This window comes from Pteronotus mesoamericanus, unplaced genomic scaffold (genome assembly GCF_021234165.1).
Source record: "Pteronotus mesoamericanus isolate MK-2021 breed Mesoamerican mustached bat unplaced genomic scaffold, CSHL_Meso_final contig_90, whole genome shotgun sequence".
Lineage (NCBI taxonomy): Eukaryota > Metazoa > Chordata > Mammalia > Chiroptera > Mormoopidae > Pteronotus > Pteronotus mesoamericanus.
The window spans coordinates 44,495,619-44,513,229 of NW_026555277.1; the positions used below are offsets into that span (position 1 = coordinate 44,495,619).

Here is a 17,611-nt window from a genome sequence, read left to right on the forward strand (position 1 = left end):
AACTGATTAAAGAGGATTTACAAGAAAAGAAAGAAAGAAAGAAAGAAGGAAAGGAAGGAAGGAAGGAAGGAAGGAAGGAAGGAAGGAAGGAAGGAAGGAAGGAAGGAAGGAAGGAAGGAAGGAAAGGAAGAAAGAAAGAAGGAAAGAGAAAGAAAGAAGGAAAGAGAAAGAAAGAAAGAAAGAAAGAAAGAAAGAAAGAAAGAAAGAAAGAAAGAAAGAAAGAAAGAAAGAGAAAGAAAGAAAGAAAGAGAAAGAGAGAAAGGACAAGAACATCATACATAATGATGACATGTTGAAAGCATTTCCTGTGAGATCAGAAATAAAATAAAAAGTCCCAGCTCCCAATTTCTATTCATTATTGTGTTAAGGATCTTAGCTAGTGTAGAAGGAAATAAAATGTACAAGAATGGAAAGAAACAAAACTGTCATTATTTGCAGTTGATATGATTTTCCATACGGCAACCACATCTGCCTGTGCACAACAGCACACAACCAAGGAACTGAGTGGAGGCTGCGCCCACACCCAGCCACACGCCCGACACAGGGCTGAGTCCACCAGACGCAAACCTGCAGGCCACCTGGAGAGCCAAGTCTCCAGGTGTCTATGTCCTCCCCGACATGGTTTCTTTCTTAATTCTTATAAAAAATGTAGTATGATCCAGCTAGTCACCCTCACTGTCAATGTAAAAAACCCAGAAGTATCTACAAATAAGCTATTTTAATTTATAAAAGGGCTTAGAAAGTTGGCTAGAAATTAATATACAAAAGTCAAGTACTGTATAGTCCTAGACACCAGTGCAAACATAAAGTGAAACTTAGGAGAGGACAGAACAAAAGCAAGAAATATATATATGGTATATAAAAATCAGTCTTAAAATGTGCAAGTCCCTCATTGAGAAAATTATAAAATATTATTAATAGATATTAAAGAAGGCCAAAATAAATAAAGAAGTATTTCATGTATTTAGACAGAAAAATGTGAATTCACCATAAACTCACCTGTAGATTCAATAAAATCCCAACTTAACTCCCACAGGAGTTTTTCCTACAACCTGATGAGTTGACTCTGAAATGTATAAATAAATTATTCCTAAAAAGGAAAAAGAAATTTAGGAGACTTCCCAGCTAAATAATGACTTATTTTCAAAGAGTAAATACTATGTGATTATGACCCTGCACAAAACTTAGAGAATTAAATAGTGAACCTCAAAATAGACCAAAGGAAATAGGGATACTTGATTAATGACAGAGGAGGGGGAAAGAGAGGGAGACCAAGTCAGAGCACACATGCACGTCTCAGACCAGACAGAAACAGGCGAATTGGGTGCGGGGGAAGGTGACACCCACTCTCGCTCTTGCCTGGCATATGAGGGGAGAGCTCCTTCTTGCTCGCAGACCCCTGCCCCCGAGGCTCCCTCTTGTCCTCTGGGACAAGATCTAGCTGGTCTGAGCTAGAGAGAAACAGCTAAGATGGTTGCTCTATGAGCCCCTCCTGCAAACAGAAAAGCCCAGCGCATCTCCAGGACAACCTTCTGAAAAGGAGAAATGTAAAGTTAATTAAGAAGACCTGGTATACAATTCTTTTAATGTGCTATTTTGAATTCAGTTTGAATGATCAAGGGGATTTGTCCCTGGGATGCAAGGATGGTTCATATGCAAACTAGAGATAATATATCTTTGATCACCTGGCACAGCTGCAGTAAAGACGGAAATATAATAATAAAGGTGACACTGCTTTGTATTCCTAGATGAGGTTATAAAACTAAGAAGGATTTTGTTAGGCAACATGGTCTATGGAAATAAGAGTCTCTGAAAAGACCCAAAGAAATGAATCTCTAACGGTGGAATTTCAGACAAAGTGAAAAATGAGCCCTTTGCCAAGATAGAATTCTGGAAATAAGGTCCTAAGCAAAGTTCCTATTAGCATAACATAAGCAAGAAAACTAGGATATTACAGGAGGACAGAAGACAGGCAACTCATGAATTTCTTTTCCTATGGTTTATGACAAAGTAAACTAAGACCCAGGAAGGGCAAATGATTTGCCCAAGTCACAGAGTAAATTTGTGGCTGAACCCAGACTAGAACACAGGCTCTTCCTTCCCTCTCTCTCAGGTTCTTTCCAAAACCTGGTCTGGTCTATAACGCTAAGTGGAAGGCACCACTGCCTCCCCAAGGACATTCACTGAGGGATGCTGAACTTGGGGCACTTGCTTTCCTGTGTCTCCAAGTTCAGTTAGCTTGTAACTCACCCTTCTCCTTGTGGAAATCCCTCTGCCAACTCCAAAGCATGAGACAAACAGAACCTGTTGACAAAGAGCTGAAGAAGCAATTACCCATCCTGCACAAACACAGACCCAGGGGCCTGGGCTGGGCAGGAGCGACAGCCCACATCCCTTTGACTTTTCAGGAAAATGTCTCCAGCTGAGCCCTCCCCACTAGGATCCCGATTGCAAGAATGGAGGCGTGGCAAAGGGCAATTCCATCTGAAATCTCTCTGTCAAGTCATAGACCACTGCATGCTGTGGGAAGAGAACAGGGCCTGTTCTTAAAGGAGCAGCCTTCAGCTCCCAGGGCGGCAGGCGAGCAAGTAAGTGAGTCTCATGAAATCCCTGGCTTCCCAGCCTCAAGCCAGACCAAGCACTAGACTAAGCCCAAAATAAGCATGCCAGGTGTTCATCCAGAGGCTGTAAAACCCCTGTGGGCTGCTCTTCTCTCTCATGCTAGGCAGGGACTTTCTCTCCCATAGTGGCCTCAGGTACAGAACATGCCAGCCCTCATCCATACCTGTGTCTCCCTCTCAGCAGGCACCTTTGTGGCAGCAGCCTCTTTATCACACATATTGATGGCCCCTAGCGAGCCTTTGCCAAGGGCTTTCAGTGTAATTGAAGTAGAAATGGTCACAGTTCAGTTCATACAGGTGAATGAGGGCTCAGGAACCAGGCACTACTCACATCCGCAGGCCGCTCTTTCTGAACCCACATCTGGCCCACTCTGGAACCAGTCTAACATCAGCCTTGGTCTGGGTCAATAGGACATCTGTTCTGCATGAGGCCCCAGGTAATTGATAGAGAACTAGATGAATAAAACAATTTTTTTTTTTAGAATTTCCTCTTCTATTGAAAGAGATAGGTATGTGCATAATTAAATAGAACAGTAATTTCTCCAACATGAGTGCTTAACCTTTCTCTGCCTCAAGTGCTCTATATGGCCTTGGACAACTTATGCCCTTTTTCCAAGCTTCCCACGTGCCCTCTGTATGAGGAGGGGGCTGGATTAAATGAGCTCCAACTCTGACTCTAATCTTTTTACAATCCAATGACCCCCCTGCTCCAGAAGCTTCTAAAAGAGTCATTCATGACCAGAGGCCAGATCCAACTCCTTTCTGCTCTGCCCAGAACCCAGGCTGCTGTGTGTTCTTTGCTCAAAGACAGCTTCAAATTACAGGAGATATCTGGGGTTTGTCCCATTGACAGCCATTCATATCACCTGCTGCATGATTAGCCATTAGAGCCCCCACATCATTGCATCACAGCCTATTATGCATCTGGGAGCCACCCCAACAGTGCCCCCAGTCTTAGGGTCTCTGCTGGCCATAAGGCCAACAGGGCTCACAAAGACAACTGGCTTCTTGCTGGCCTCCTGGCTCTCAGCCTGTCCCTTCTCATGCTAATGTTAGTTTCAGCCTCCTAACACCCAGTTCTCATTGTAACATCTTGAAAATCTCTTAAGCTTCCCCAGTCTCTCTTGACTCAGGTCCGAACTCCTTAGCCTGGTGCTAAGACCCTGTTTCCAGCCCACCCCACCTCTTCTGGCATTTCCATTCTGTAGTCCCCAACAGGTCTCTTATATTAAAACTTCAAGGCAAGTCCCCTGCCATTCTTCAGGACTGACTTGCTGTCCCCATCCACCAAGATTCATCTTAAATGTGGCCTCCTTCTGGAAGCTTACTCTGATCCCCAGGCCATCAGGCACCTAGAATACTGAAGTGTTGACACCATACATCTTGCGCTTGCCAGGGCCTGCTTGGTTTTCTGAGTGGTGATCTCCTATTGGTGCATCTTATCTCCCCTGCTAGGGCCAAAGTCCCAGAAGAATACACCCATATCAACCAGCATCTAGCATAATGTTCTACAAGTAGCAGGTAAAGACTTGCTTGTTCAAAAGCAGTAAAGAAAGCCGAAAAGATCACTAAAGGACAGAAGGAATGAATATTGAAAGGTGACGCAGGGTGTCATGCATAGGCAATATTGCATAGACATGGGTAGACTAAAAATTGAAATGCATGGATAAATGAATAAATAAGAGAAGTTTGATTCCAGCCACCACCATCTCTCACCTACATTACTGCAATAGGCTCCTAACTTATCTTTCTTCCCTTCCCCTCAATAATCTGTTATCTTCAAAGCAGCCAGAGCATTTTTGTGAAAATAAATTTTATTACATCAAGTAATAAATGCATACAAAGATGTAGACAGTTTTATTCATTTTCTTCCAGATGTTTGGATCAACTTACAGGAATGGAAGAACTGAAATCTACACAGTCTTAGGGAAAATTTCAGGGGTCCTTGTTAGGCTAGGTTTGGTAAGTTGCTCTTTTCTTCTGTTTTTATAACTTGTGCTTTTTAAAAATTGATTTCAAAGCACTAATAGTCATGCAAATGCATAAGCAAAAAAGCTACATTAAGCAAAACCTTCTGATGTCCACCCATATTACTCAAATTAAAAGCCAAAGTTCTCCGAATAACCTACAAGAGCCTTCATGAGCTGGCCCCATTTTCGCACTGACTCTCATTTCACTCCAGTAATGTTGGCCCTCAGGTTCTTCCTCAAATCTTCCCCATTTAGTCTTTACTCTTCTATTTGATTGCTCTTCCTCCAAATATCCATGCAGATGTCCCTTTCACTTCCTCCTCGTCTTTCTTTAAATATCTGCATATCAGAGAGAACCTCCTCACCCCGATAAATATACAGATCCCCTCCAACCTATACCACTCAGCACCATACTGTATGTCAACCTGATTACTGTCTGTCTTCTCCCACCAGAGAGCAAATCCTACAAGGGCACATGTTTTGCTCACTGCTATATCTCCAGTACATAGAACAATGTATGCCACAGAGTAGGTGCTAAGTAGATAGCTGCTGAATGAATGAGGGAGGGAGGGAATGAGTGAATGAGTCTGTAACTTAGATCTTTAGCACCTTTGGGCATTTTTCCAAGATGCTCTTATCTGATGTGGATGCCATTGTCCTGTGTCTGCTCAGTTCCAGCCTGTCCAATGTCGTGGCAGATGGGCAACACACATTCCGGGGGGTTTTTTGTAAATGGCAAACCTGGAGGGGCGGGGCCAGGATTCGTCTACTGCCTCGTTTCTAAATGCCACATTTTAAAAATCCCATTCTCCCACCCTGCCCCCAACCTCTCTGCAAATTCCATAGGGTTAAAAGTGTAACCCTAGCAAAATATGAAGAAAACAAAAGCATCCTCTTTTCCATGGCAGGGTTCATGGGGAGCTGTGTTTCTCATTGCTCTTGGGGCCTGAGTCCCAAGCCCCTCTGCAAAGCCCAGCTACCACCTTTTATCTATCTGATCAAGAAGCCTAATTCCTAAGCTCTCATCACCACTAAAAGAGGGAATAGGAAGCTAAAAAAGCAGAAGGCAAGATAAAAGGAGCAATCAGTGTGGCAGCTTCTAGTCTCCCTCTCTTCCTGTTAGCACCCTGCAATCACTTCCGATCAGCACAGTGGCATCTCCCCACCTCAACAGTCTCCTCACTTGGGTTTGACCTAGGAGGACCATACAAAAGAGGGATGAAGGAGAGCCCTGTGAGGGTGACTCAGCCTTGAGTCCTGCTGCAAATCCAGTAAATTCCTGTTTGTGGATGAAGAGGTGGCTGCTAGATTGGTAGATAGGTAAGAGACTGAGTGAAGGCAAAATAGGTAATCAAATGAGAGTGAGAAATGCAAGAGTAAGTGAGCCAGAGTGATGGAATGGGATTTCTGTCCTACTGCTAAAGGCATCTTTGCAAGGATGGCTCACTGGACTTAGTACAACCTCTCTGAATTCCCCTTTAGGCCTATGTCTAGTGATAGAGGTAAGGTGGGGTAGAGTAGGGGTAGGAAAGAGGTTGGCAACTCCTAACTGATGAGAATTATGCAAGTAACTCTCAAGCTCCAAGGAGCCTCCACAAGGGTTTGTAAAGATCCTTCATACAAGCAGCCAGGGAGCCAATTCAAAACCACTAAAGCCCCTTCAGATCTCCTATGTCTGCTGCAAGTCAGACAGGGGGTAGATGAAGAAGCCACAGCTCAGGGATGCCATGTGACTTAGCTATATCTTCCTCCAAGGGGGTGCCTTAGATTTGTCCAGGAATTAGATGTCACCTCTCATCAGTCCCCCCGGAGCTCCTTAATGACAGTCTAATTTTTTGGTCCAGAAGATGGTAAGCACTTTGGGGGTCAAACATGTGACTGACAGGCACCTCAAATGCAACATGTCTTAAAACGAATTCTCTTCCTACCCAAATCTACCACTCCCTGAGAATTTTTATCCTACTGAATGGCACCACCGTCTCTCTGGTTGCTCAGCTGATAAAACTTCATTCATTCATTCATCCAACAAATATCTGTGGCATGTGTCAGTAATGGGCTACCTGTTAGGACAAAGTAATGGGCAAAACCAGATATGGTCTCAGACCTCATGGAGTTTAATATCAAATAGGAGAAATAAGCATTAATTACCACATAATAATTGTAAACAAATGTAAAGCTTTGAAGGAGTTATGTGGTTTTTAAAGTGTTATAAAATAAGATTTGACCTAATTCTGGAGGTCATGGAAGTGTCAGTTGAGCTGTGATCCGAGAGCTAGGTAGGGATTCAGTAGAGGCAGAGACATGAAGCAGGAGTATGGTGAGCAGAGGTACAGCAAGTGCAAAAACCTACGGCAGGAGGGAGCATTGCAAGCCCAAGGGACTGAGACAAGACCAGTGTGAAAGAAGAGAAGGCAAGGGAAGACCTAGGCAGGAGGACATAGGAGATGGCATCAAGAATCAGACACATTTGCAGGACTTACTAAAGAGTTGGTATTTATCTTAAGACCAATAGGAAGCAACTGAAGGGTTTTTCAGGAGAAAAATGATATTATCAAGTTGTGCTTTGAAATGCACTCTGGCTCCAGAGTGGGGAACAAATTGAAGGGAGCAGCATGGCTATAGATGGACCCATTAAGAGGCTCTTGTGATACCCCAGAAAGATGCAAATTGTGCCTTGAATTAGAGTGATGCTAATGAAAATGGAGTAATGATGGATTTGAGATGATCTAGGAGAACATCAACTGGTATTAGACTTATGGGAGAGATCACTTCATAAATTACATAAATATCCAGCCACTATACTGTACACCTGAAACTAAGTACACCTGAAACTAATATAAAATAATATTGAATAATTGAAAAATAGAAAAAATAACACCAGCCAGACTTGGTGATAAATTGAATATGGGCTTTTGAGGGAGAGAGCTATTGAGGCTGATTGCCATCTCTCTCTGGCTTGTGCAGCTGCATAAATGAAGGAGCCATTCAATGAGAAATGAAACTGAAGAGGACCACTTATGAATAGGATAGCTTTGAGGAAGAATGTAGACATTCCACTTGCACACGCTGAGTTTGAGAGGCCTTTGAAACATCAATCTGGGAGTGCCTTTAATTCCATTTCTCCCTACTCTCTGCATTCAGTTAGTCACCTGGTTCTACCTCCTCTTCATCTTGTTTTAATTCAGGTCCTCATAATTATCTCTTGGATAATTAAAACAATCTCCAGGCTAGGTTCTTCCTCCTTCCAATCCATCCATTCCACACTGTAGGTCTTTCTAAATGTTGCCTCCTCAAAGAAGCTCTTCTTGAACATCCAACCTGAAGTATCCCTACCCTATTACTCTCTAACTCAGTCACTTGGGTTTTTACTTCCTCAAAACACATTTTTATTGTGGAAATATGTATGGACATATACATATATGTCTAGTTCTGCTTGCTAAGAGGGAATAGAAGCAATGATACACATGAAGCCTCAGAGCTTGGTTTCTAAACACCATTCTCCACTAAGAAGTACCAGGGCTCCTTGAAGATATGGCTAATTGCAGAGCTGGAGCAAGGAAAGAATAAAATGATCCTAGAACATCATTCTACATCAGATAGTAAGTAAATGCTCAGAGAATCATGGGGACAAGTCAAAAGAAACAAGGGCCAGTTTGCAAAGCCTCCCACTATCAAATCTGGGATGATCTGAACATCAAAATAAAATATATTAATTGATTATAATGCATTGAATAAATAAATTAATAATACATGAGTCCATAAGAAGAAAGAAGAGAAAAAAAGGAAGAAAGAGAGGAGAAAGAAAGGGGAGAGAGAGAGAGAGAGAGAGAAAGAGAAGGGAAGGAACTTTCTTATAGTAGAATGCAAACTACCAGTAATCAATAAAAAAGAAATTATGGATCCACAAGTATCAATGATGATAAAAATTGGTGAGTACAAGTTTGATGAGGAACAGGATGTCTCCAAAATCTCAAAATATCCCTCCACAAATTATGTATTAAATACAAAGAGGGAAATAGTCATTTCACAGTGGAGAAACTGGTGAACATTACCTTAAGCAGATAATAAAGGATTCTATCCCCAGCTTTGGGATGAACTCCCCACCCCGAGCTTGCTGATATGATACCCTCGCTTCAGTGGCATTCCTGCCCAAAAGGCATAGCTTGAATCTCATTATGCAGAACCATCACATGAACCCAAATTGAGGGATACTCCATATAATTGCCCTGTACTATTCAAAAACATAAAGGCATAAAAGCTAAAGTAGAGGAATTGCCCTGGATTAAAGGAGACTAAGAGACATGACAACTAAATGCAGTCTTTGGATTGGGTCCTGAATGGGGCAAGGGAGATGGGAAAGTTATAAAGACATAATCGGGACAGAAGTGTACCGTGGTGAGAATATGTGCTTTTAAAGCATCACACGTCTAATTTACTCTTCCGCTAATCAGGTATATAAGTATTTTATACCAACTTATGTACACATATAAATAAAACAGTAAATATAATAATAAATGAACAATAAAATATAAATTTATAGACACTTAAAATATACATAAATAATAAAAATATGTTTTTACCTCATTAGAGAGAAAGGCAATGAAAGACATAAAGTAAATGGAGCACTCTATAAGTGATTAAAGAGGGATTTCTTTGACCAGTCTTGCAAATTTTCATTAATTTGTTATGACATCAAAATTAAAAGAAACATGAAAATGATTTGTTTTTACGTTTGCTGAATGAATGACGGAACCTATACCCAACCACGCCTCTCCTCTGCTTAAAATACCTCAGTGGCTGCTCATAGCCATCGTGAGAAAAATCCAAACACCTCAGTACAGCCTTCAAGGCTTGACACCCACCAATAGCCTTTTGTGATGTCTCCCATCTCATTTCTCATCGCTACTGACCACCCGTCATACTAACTGCTGAAAGGCCCCAAGCTTACCTCACTAGGCAACACTTCCATGCCTTAGCACGCACTGGTCTCTTGGCCTTGAATGACTTTCTCTTACCTTCTTGGCAACTTCCTATTAGGTTTCAAGATCCAGACCAAGAGTTTTCACCTCTAGGAAGGCCTCTCTGATTACCCCAGTTGGAGATGACACAATCACTTGTGACACATCCACACTTCCCGTACCTGCCATGATCATGTCCCACAGGCAGGCCTGCCACACTCGGTCTGCAAGTCTGCCTTGTCACATGGCCTGACGGCTGCCTGAGGACAGATTCCCACTCACCTGCACACCCAGTGCTTTGCTCAGGTCCTGGCACATCACAGGATCTCAATTAACATTTGCGGCCTGAATAGTAGTGCCTGAACTTTCTGCATCTTCCTAGAGAGGCCCTGACTTTAGTCTCTCACTATTCTCAAAAAACACATGAAACTGAGAGAAAGTAGTTCTTCTCTAATTTTCCACACAAAGAAAGTGATGTCCAAAGAGGATAAGATAACAGTGTACTCAGAGCTGAGCTGCAGCTGGAATACAGATCTCTCGCCAATCAGCCCAGTATTTTTTCCCCAGAAGGTAGGTGGGTGGGACAAGAAGGAAGGTTATGCCACGTGTGGTTCGCCAAGTCTATGTCAGACTCTATGCTTCGAATAAACTTGCTGGTTCTAGCATCATCAATGCATTGTAAGAAACCCCATTTTACAGTCAAGGAAACTGAGGCTCCAAGTCATATCTATCTGACTGCAAAGCCCACGCTCTTTTCTCTGCACATGGCCATGCGTAGGCCCACCTCTGACCCTCCAACAGAGGACATGAGAGGCCTGAGTCAATCATTCTGTCCCTCAACAGTGTCTTTGAAACCAGCACCACACAGGCCCACAACACAGCCCACACTCCCAGACCACAGGCTTCATTTCACATGGCTTCCAAACCCAGGATATTTGGGTTGTAAGACAAAACCTCCATTTCTCCAGCAGAAAGTGAACACTATACACAATTATCCAGCCAAATTGCTGACGCTTACAGACGCTGCATCACACCAAACGGGGTCTGGTCTGCCCAGAGACGTCTTCTGAGGATCCAGGACTGCCCCAGGGCTTGGCACTGAGGGACCCTGGAGCTGGGGGTGGGGAGGCTGACTGGCTGGGTCACAGAGCCTGGGCCAAGGCTCCATTCCCATGACAGAGATTGCTCTGGGGGAGGTCTGAAGCCGCAGAAGCCCAGTGCTGCCCACCCCAAGGGGGCAGGGGGATCCCTGCCAGGCCAGGAGGGCTTCCCCATCCCTCCCCTGCTTCCCACAGAGCAGCAGTCTCTGCCTCAGGCTGGCAAGGCCAATGGTGCTGTTCACAGTCAGGTCCTGGGGCAGAGAAGCCAGGCCCTTGGACCTTCTCCAGGTGGCCTAAAGGGCTGGCTTCTCCTGCTTTCAAGGTCTCTGAACTGGGAGAGTGATCCATGGACATTCCAGCCTGGGATGGAATTGGTGCTGGTTCTGACCTTGAGCAAATCATTTAACGCCATGTGCTTTGGTTTCCCGATTTTCAAAAGTAGCACCTGTCTCACAGGACTGGTCCAGTGGTTTCATAAAACAAAAGGTGCAACTAACCAACAAAATGGCTGGCCTTAATAGGTACTAAGTAAATATGAGTAACCACGACTGAGCCTCCCCCAACAGAAGTTCTGGCAGTCCCACCCAATATGCTCTTACTGGATTTTAAACCTCTTTCTACTTGATTATGATTAAAGCCAAGGGAACAACCAGAATCTTCAGAAGAGATGCAATCAAGTCTTACTCATACCTTTCTGAGATGACATTTACCTGGGAAGGAACCAACACCTCGTCCCCCACCTCAACCCAGCAGCACATCACCCAGAGCCTCAGGCCAATGAGTGCTCCTTCTCACTTTGTAACCAAATGCTTTTGGAAGGATTAGTCTTGAACGTGGGCAACAGCCACCACTGTGGAGAGTGACCTACTGCTCAGTGAGAAGCAGAATCCCAACAAAATGCCCCAGCCCACCATCAGAGTCCTTCTAAGCATTATTTAGTGCTAAGCATTGCCCTCCACCGTTCCCCTTTCCAAACATTAATAGCCTTGGGCAGGGTAAAATAATCAGTCTTACAGTGAATTAGTTAGAAGCTTCACCAACTTTGCAATGTGGTTAGAGCCCTGAACTGCATCCAGATGCCCCTGGTAACCCACATCTCTTGCAAGTAAGGGGTGACAAATGACTCCTTAATCGCTTGGCAGACTTGAGACACCCTTGTGAGGAAGAAGGAGGGAGAGAGCACGAGCCTGTGGCCTCACAGATCCAGGGATGGGGACAGAATAGCCCTCTCAGGTGTCCCTCCATATCTCAAAGCCCATACTCCTTGTCCAGAAGGGCCATCCCTAGTCACACACCACAGGGCCCAGCAGGGAGGCAGAGCTGAGGTCCAAGAGACACAGACCTCCCAGCAGAGCCCTGGGCCTAGGCGGGGTCACAAAAGGAAGGGGTGGCCATGGGGACAGTGCCAGGCTTAAGGCAGGGGTCAAACGCCTTCGGGCACCCAGACACTCATGCTTTTGAGACAGGGAAGAGCTGGCAGCTGAAGCCCTCAGAGCAGGGGCCCTTTATCAATGGCCCAATTCATTCTCAACAATCCCCATTGTCTGAGCCAGCACAGAGATGGGCATTATCTCCCAGAGCCAGAGGAAGAAAAGCTCCAAGACATGGTTTCGAATCAGAGTCCAAAGATACAGAAGCCAAAACTGAGACATATGGTTTGAAAACCAGATAAAGTATTTGAAATTGGAGATGTTCCCAAAAAACCTATGCAATATGGTTCTCATCCTCAGAGACTAAGAGGATGCTCAATTGCTGATTGCTCATTCACTTATTCTATTCTAATTTTTCTCTACAAAGAATGTGGGAGTTTACAGTTAAAAATACATTTACTATAAAGTTGTTTAAGCAAAAACTAAAAGTCAAAGTCAGGGTTCCAATTAACACAGTTACTAGAGTGGAGCAATATGATGGACTAAGAGCTTCCTAGCAGCCAGAGTAAGAAGGGAAATACACAAATTATGTCAATAGCCTAGAAGTCACACATACCTATAGAAATCCTTTGAGCTTTCTAAGCCTTAATTTCATTGTCAGAAAAAAAAAGGGTGGGAGTGGGGGGGGGAGGGATGACTGACCTAACACAGTTGTTGTGAAAAGTAAAGGAAACAAAGCATATATTAGATTAAACAAATGGTGGTTGTAATTATTGTCATTATTCTGTTATCTGATTTCTCTTCTTTATATTGAAATTATGTTAATTTAGTGGGGCTGCCCATGATGCTCTATGATTCCTTATGGTTGGTCCGAAATTCTCATTGGCCAATGTATTATTTGATTACTAAAGAAGAGGGAAACAACCTGAGACTGAGTCACCCATGACTCCTCCAGTTTTCCAGAGACTTTCTGGTGTCCTGAGGTTGTTGGGGATCCCCATGAAGGAGGAGGCTAGGGAATTCCTCCTTCCACTCCTCACCCCCTACCTCTCCACCCCTCTACCCCTGCCCACCTTTACTCTGCCAGAAGGCTGCCAGGTTGACCACAGCCTGCCCTTATATAACCAGCCCCAAGGGTCAGGCTGGGGACCAGGCAAGGTGAAAGTAGGTCCCAGCACCCTCTCAGGAAATGACTGAAGCCCATCTTCTCCCTTGCATTAGAGGAGTTGATGGGAGAAGAGCTCAGGCACTTCTCCAACCAAACCATAAACACTAAGGAAGAGAAGCCAATGTTATCTTTTTAAAGTCCCAACTGAAGGAGCACAGTTAGTCCGGGCACCTCACTAAGCCTGTCCAGAGGAGAAAGACCAGGATGGGAGAGGTCTAGAAGCAACAATAGTAACAACAAGAACCAGCTGATATTTGAGGGCACCTACTCTTCCGAGCACTGTTTAGTGTGTCCCCAGTCGTCCCCAGGGGAGGAGGTCAGGGAGAACAAGGTTCTGCCAAGGAGAGAGAGGTAGAGGGTAGAGGATCAAAGCAAAAGCAAGTTCTTCCAGCCTCACCTGCAGATGGGAGACTCAAAATAGTGTTGATTAAAACCAAAGGAGAGACGGCATCAGCCCACCTCAACTCGCTGCTTACACGGCTGCCCAGGCCCCAGTCCAGGCACGGAAGGACTACTGCTTTTCTGCTGCAGCGGAACCTAAAATATAACTAGAGCCAGGAGCAAATTACAGGTGTGAGTGCCACCTCAGCCCCGCGAGACTGGCCTTCCCACTTGTAAGGGGGCAAAAGCTGCTGCTAATCCCCAGAGCCTAAGCCCCAGGCTCCATGGAGAGCCTCGGTTCCAGATCCAACGGGACACCCCAAAGGCACTGTATCAACATCTGCCCTGACCCCCAGCCAAAGCCCCTGCCTTAAGATATTCCCCACCGAGGCCAGTGTCTTGGACTCATTGTCCAAGGTGCCATATGTAGGCTAAAGGGCAACTGAAGAGGGGGCCTGGAGCCTCAGAGTGGGTCAAACCAGGGGTGTATTTGCACATATGCAGGCTCCTGTTTCATATGTGTCATTGCCCGCGGTTACACACGTTGGAAGTGCGTGAGTGTTTGCATGGACGTCCTGAGGGGAAGTACAAGAATGGCGTGTGTGGGCAGGAATGTGCACACATGAGCAGCTGTGAGTGCGGGTGCGGGCGCTCTGTGAGTATCTGTGGGTGGGCATAGCTGTGGTCCGCTCATCCCCTCTCAATTTCCTCCTGTCTCTTCTGGTGTGACAGTGGGGTCCCCCCAAGCTGTCTCCCCACTCTGGCCAGCCAGCTGGGGTCACTCCAGTGTTGGGTGGAGGCTCGGAGCTCTTGCCCTGCTTAGTCCTGAGAAACCAAAGCCGCATGACCCACAGAGAAGACACCCCAGCTGGGGACAAGTCAGGTCACCCTAGAAAGCCCGAGTTCCGATGTCACACCTTACTCCAAAGCTTCTGCCGTCGCCAGCTCGCTCACACATATCTATCCACCTGCACATGTGCTCACTCAGCCCACCGGGAGCCTGCCTGGCACACATGTGAATGCACTTCCAGGGGAACAGACATGGTCCACACAGGGCTGCCTGGGCCACAGACACGCATGCCACCTGTGGGCACAGTCCAGACCCACCTGCATGTAAGTCCCCACATACACTGGCAACTCTCCCACCCACACTCACACTGTGAGGCACATGCTAGAAAGTTCCACATACTAACACATGGACCCAGTCACACTCCCACCCATTGGCACTCACACTGACACACTGAGACTTACTATCCAAATAGTCACAAACATGCTCTGTCCCCAACTACGCTGGTAGGTCCAGCACCAGCCCCTAAATCCAGCCAGCATTGTGTCTACTTACTCTGAGGAAGCTGGCGGGCTAGAGGGGGTCCCTGCAGCAGCCAGCGGTGGCAGGGCGCAGCTGGGGCTCCAGAGGCCGTGCGCAAGTGGCTGCGCTGGCCCGGCCCAGCCCAGACCGAGGGGCCGCCCGCTGCCCCGCGCCCCCGCCCCGCTCTGCCCCCGCGCCGGCTCCCCGGGCCGTGGCAGGACCTTCAACAACAGCGCGCTCCCAGCCAAGCCTCTGTCCCGTCCCGCGTCAGCCTCCGCTGCCTGGAGTCTCAGCCCCACTGTGAGGCTATTTTGGTGCCCTCGGCAGTGGAAACGTCGCGCTCTGTGGGGAGCGCTGGAATGGGGACGCAGTCAAGTCTAATTAGAGACCTGGCTCACCCCGGACTGGGCGGGAGTCACCGCGGGCAAGCACCCGGGAGCCTCAGAGCCGGTCAGGCGGGGGTGCCCACATGCACCCCTCATGCCAGCATCTGGAGAGGGGAAGGGAGTGCGCCGTGATCGGTTCTCTTGGAGCTGAAACAAAATAAGGAGGGGTTTGGGTGCGGTTCACACGCTCTGAGGAGGGAGCCGCCAAACTTTGAGCAGCCCCCAAATGCCTGGAATGCGACTTGGTTTATTCACCGCAGGTGCTTCCCTTTGGAACAGAAGGCCCACGAAAGATCACGGACCTCCAGATCACCGACCTGCCAAAAATGGCAGAGACTCCTTCTAACCTGGGGCACATCAAACTTCCCCTCTGGATTTCTTTGTGTCCCATGGCTAAGTCTAGAGAGAAGGCTGATTGCTACCCAAACGCTCAGGAATGCTGCATTCTTGAACTGGAAAGAAGCTTCAAGGTCATCCCGTCCAGCTCCTTCCACCCGGCCAGGAATGGGGGGTGGGGGACGCCACAGAGCCTCTACTCACTTTTAAGGATGACTGAGAAAGGCAGCCCCTGGCCTCCCTTGGGCCTTCTTCCCAAATTTGAATCCTCTCATTGGCAGGAAGTTCTCCTTAGCGTCTAACCTAAATCCCTCGTGGGCAAACGATGTCAATGTGCCTGGACCAGGTGTTCAGGGAGAGAGAGGCTGGCACCATCTCTACACACAATGACCACCCCAAGGTCCTATCTCAGCCTTCTCTTCCTTGATGCTAACATCCCTGGTCCCTTTTTCAGGCTCTGGCTAAAAATGACTATTGCTCTCTGGCCCTGGACACATCGCAGCTCCTGACATTAACTCAACAGTCTCAGCTCTCTGGGGACCCCAGGCACGGTGGGTGTCCAAGTCATTTCCTCCAGACTAGCCAGCTGTGGACTCGAGCCTCCATCCATCCCCGACAGCCTGATCCTACCCCCCAGACCGCTGAGTGTAGCTTCAGTTCCTATCTCAACAAAAGCTGTCTCAGAGCCTGAGGGCAGAGTTTGGGCCCCAGCCACCCACATGGCAGGGCATTAACACTGGTGTTTCCAGAATTTTTTCTCTGAGCCCATTTCTGGTATGTCATTCAAGTAGTATAATAAAAGTAGTCTGGACTTTGTCCTTAAAGAGACCTGACTTTGTCTCCTGCCTCTATTACTTTCTAGCTGTGTGCCCTTGAACATGTCACTTAACCTCTCTGAAACTCAGTTTTCCCATATTTACATTAGCAATCGTAATAGCTCTTGTGTTTTTGAAAGTATGAGATGAGATCAGGAATGTAAAAGTACCTAGAAAGCTAAACTATTTTTCAGTGTCCTAGAAATGGAATGAGGATAAATATTAGCAAAAAGCCTAAAAGATCTTCTATTTCCAGGACCAAATTCAATGCCTGAGTTTCAGGGCAAGAGAGAAACAGACTTTGTTTGCTAAATGTTCCTTTAGGATGCTTGGTATGAATGTACCCCACCGGCACCCCACAATGTGTGCACCGACGCTTGCAAACACACGCACGTGCACACACATCCACTTTCCCAGATACGTACTGCACAGCCCAGCCTCCTCGGCTCCTGTCGGCCCCGTAGGCCCCCGCCGCCTATACCCTTGCTGGCTGCCTCTCCATTCTCGGGAGGCCGCCTCATGGCTCCAATCTTGGCTGCAGCAACTCCAAGTTTCCCTAGTGAGGCCCATGGGGGCAACTCCTCTTTCCTTGCCCATCCTTCTGGGCCATGGCCCCGACAAGGCCTGAAACTCAAAGCAAAGATGGCAGAGGCGTTCTCTGAGACAGTCCAGAACTGAGGCCACCCGAGGGAGCGCAGGGTTGGAGCATCATCCCCCTCGACCCCCTCCCTCCCCTCAGCCTGCCTGGCTTCCCGGTGCTGTCCTGCTTAATTCTTAATGGAAATTCCATCCCCGGCGCCAGCCCTGGCTGGCTTATGGAGTCCAGGCTTGGGCCAACAGCAAACTCCACCCAGAGACAGGAGGCCTGCCTGGTCACATAAACACAGATACACACATATACACATACGTACATACACAGACGAGCAGAGAGACATTCACAAAGGCAGAGATCCTTACCCAGAAATATCCACACACAGAAACATAACAAGCATTATAATTACTAAAATTTATTGCACAGTACTAAGTACAAATATCAAATTCCCTAATCCTCACAACACTAGGTTCTGGTATTATCCTCAATTTACACATGAGGAAACTGATGCACGAGGAGGCTAAGTTAACTTGCAAAAGGCATCTAGTAATAACAGCCTCCCACAGGAGCACCAGGAGCTGGGCTGAGGGGCTTATGTGCATTGT

General features: G+C 46.5%; 1 protein-coding gene across 1 annotated transcript in view; it reads right to left on the minus strand.

Moving 5' to 3' along the window:
- INSC (INSC spindle orientation adaptor protein) overlaps positions 1-16,935 on the minus strand; it is a 113,339-nt gene extending 96,404 nt beyond the window's left edge. Inside the window, exon 1 of the mRNA XM_054586275.1 lies at positions 16,840-16,935. Coding sequence (XP_054442250.1) covers positions 16,840-16,935 — 96 coding nt within the window. The remainder of the gene's footprint in view (positions 1-16,839) is intronic.
- Positions 16,936-17,611: the final 676 nt, after the last annotated feature.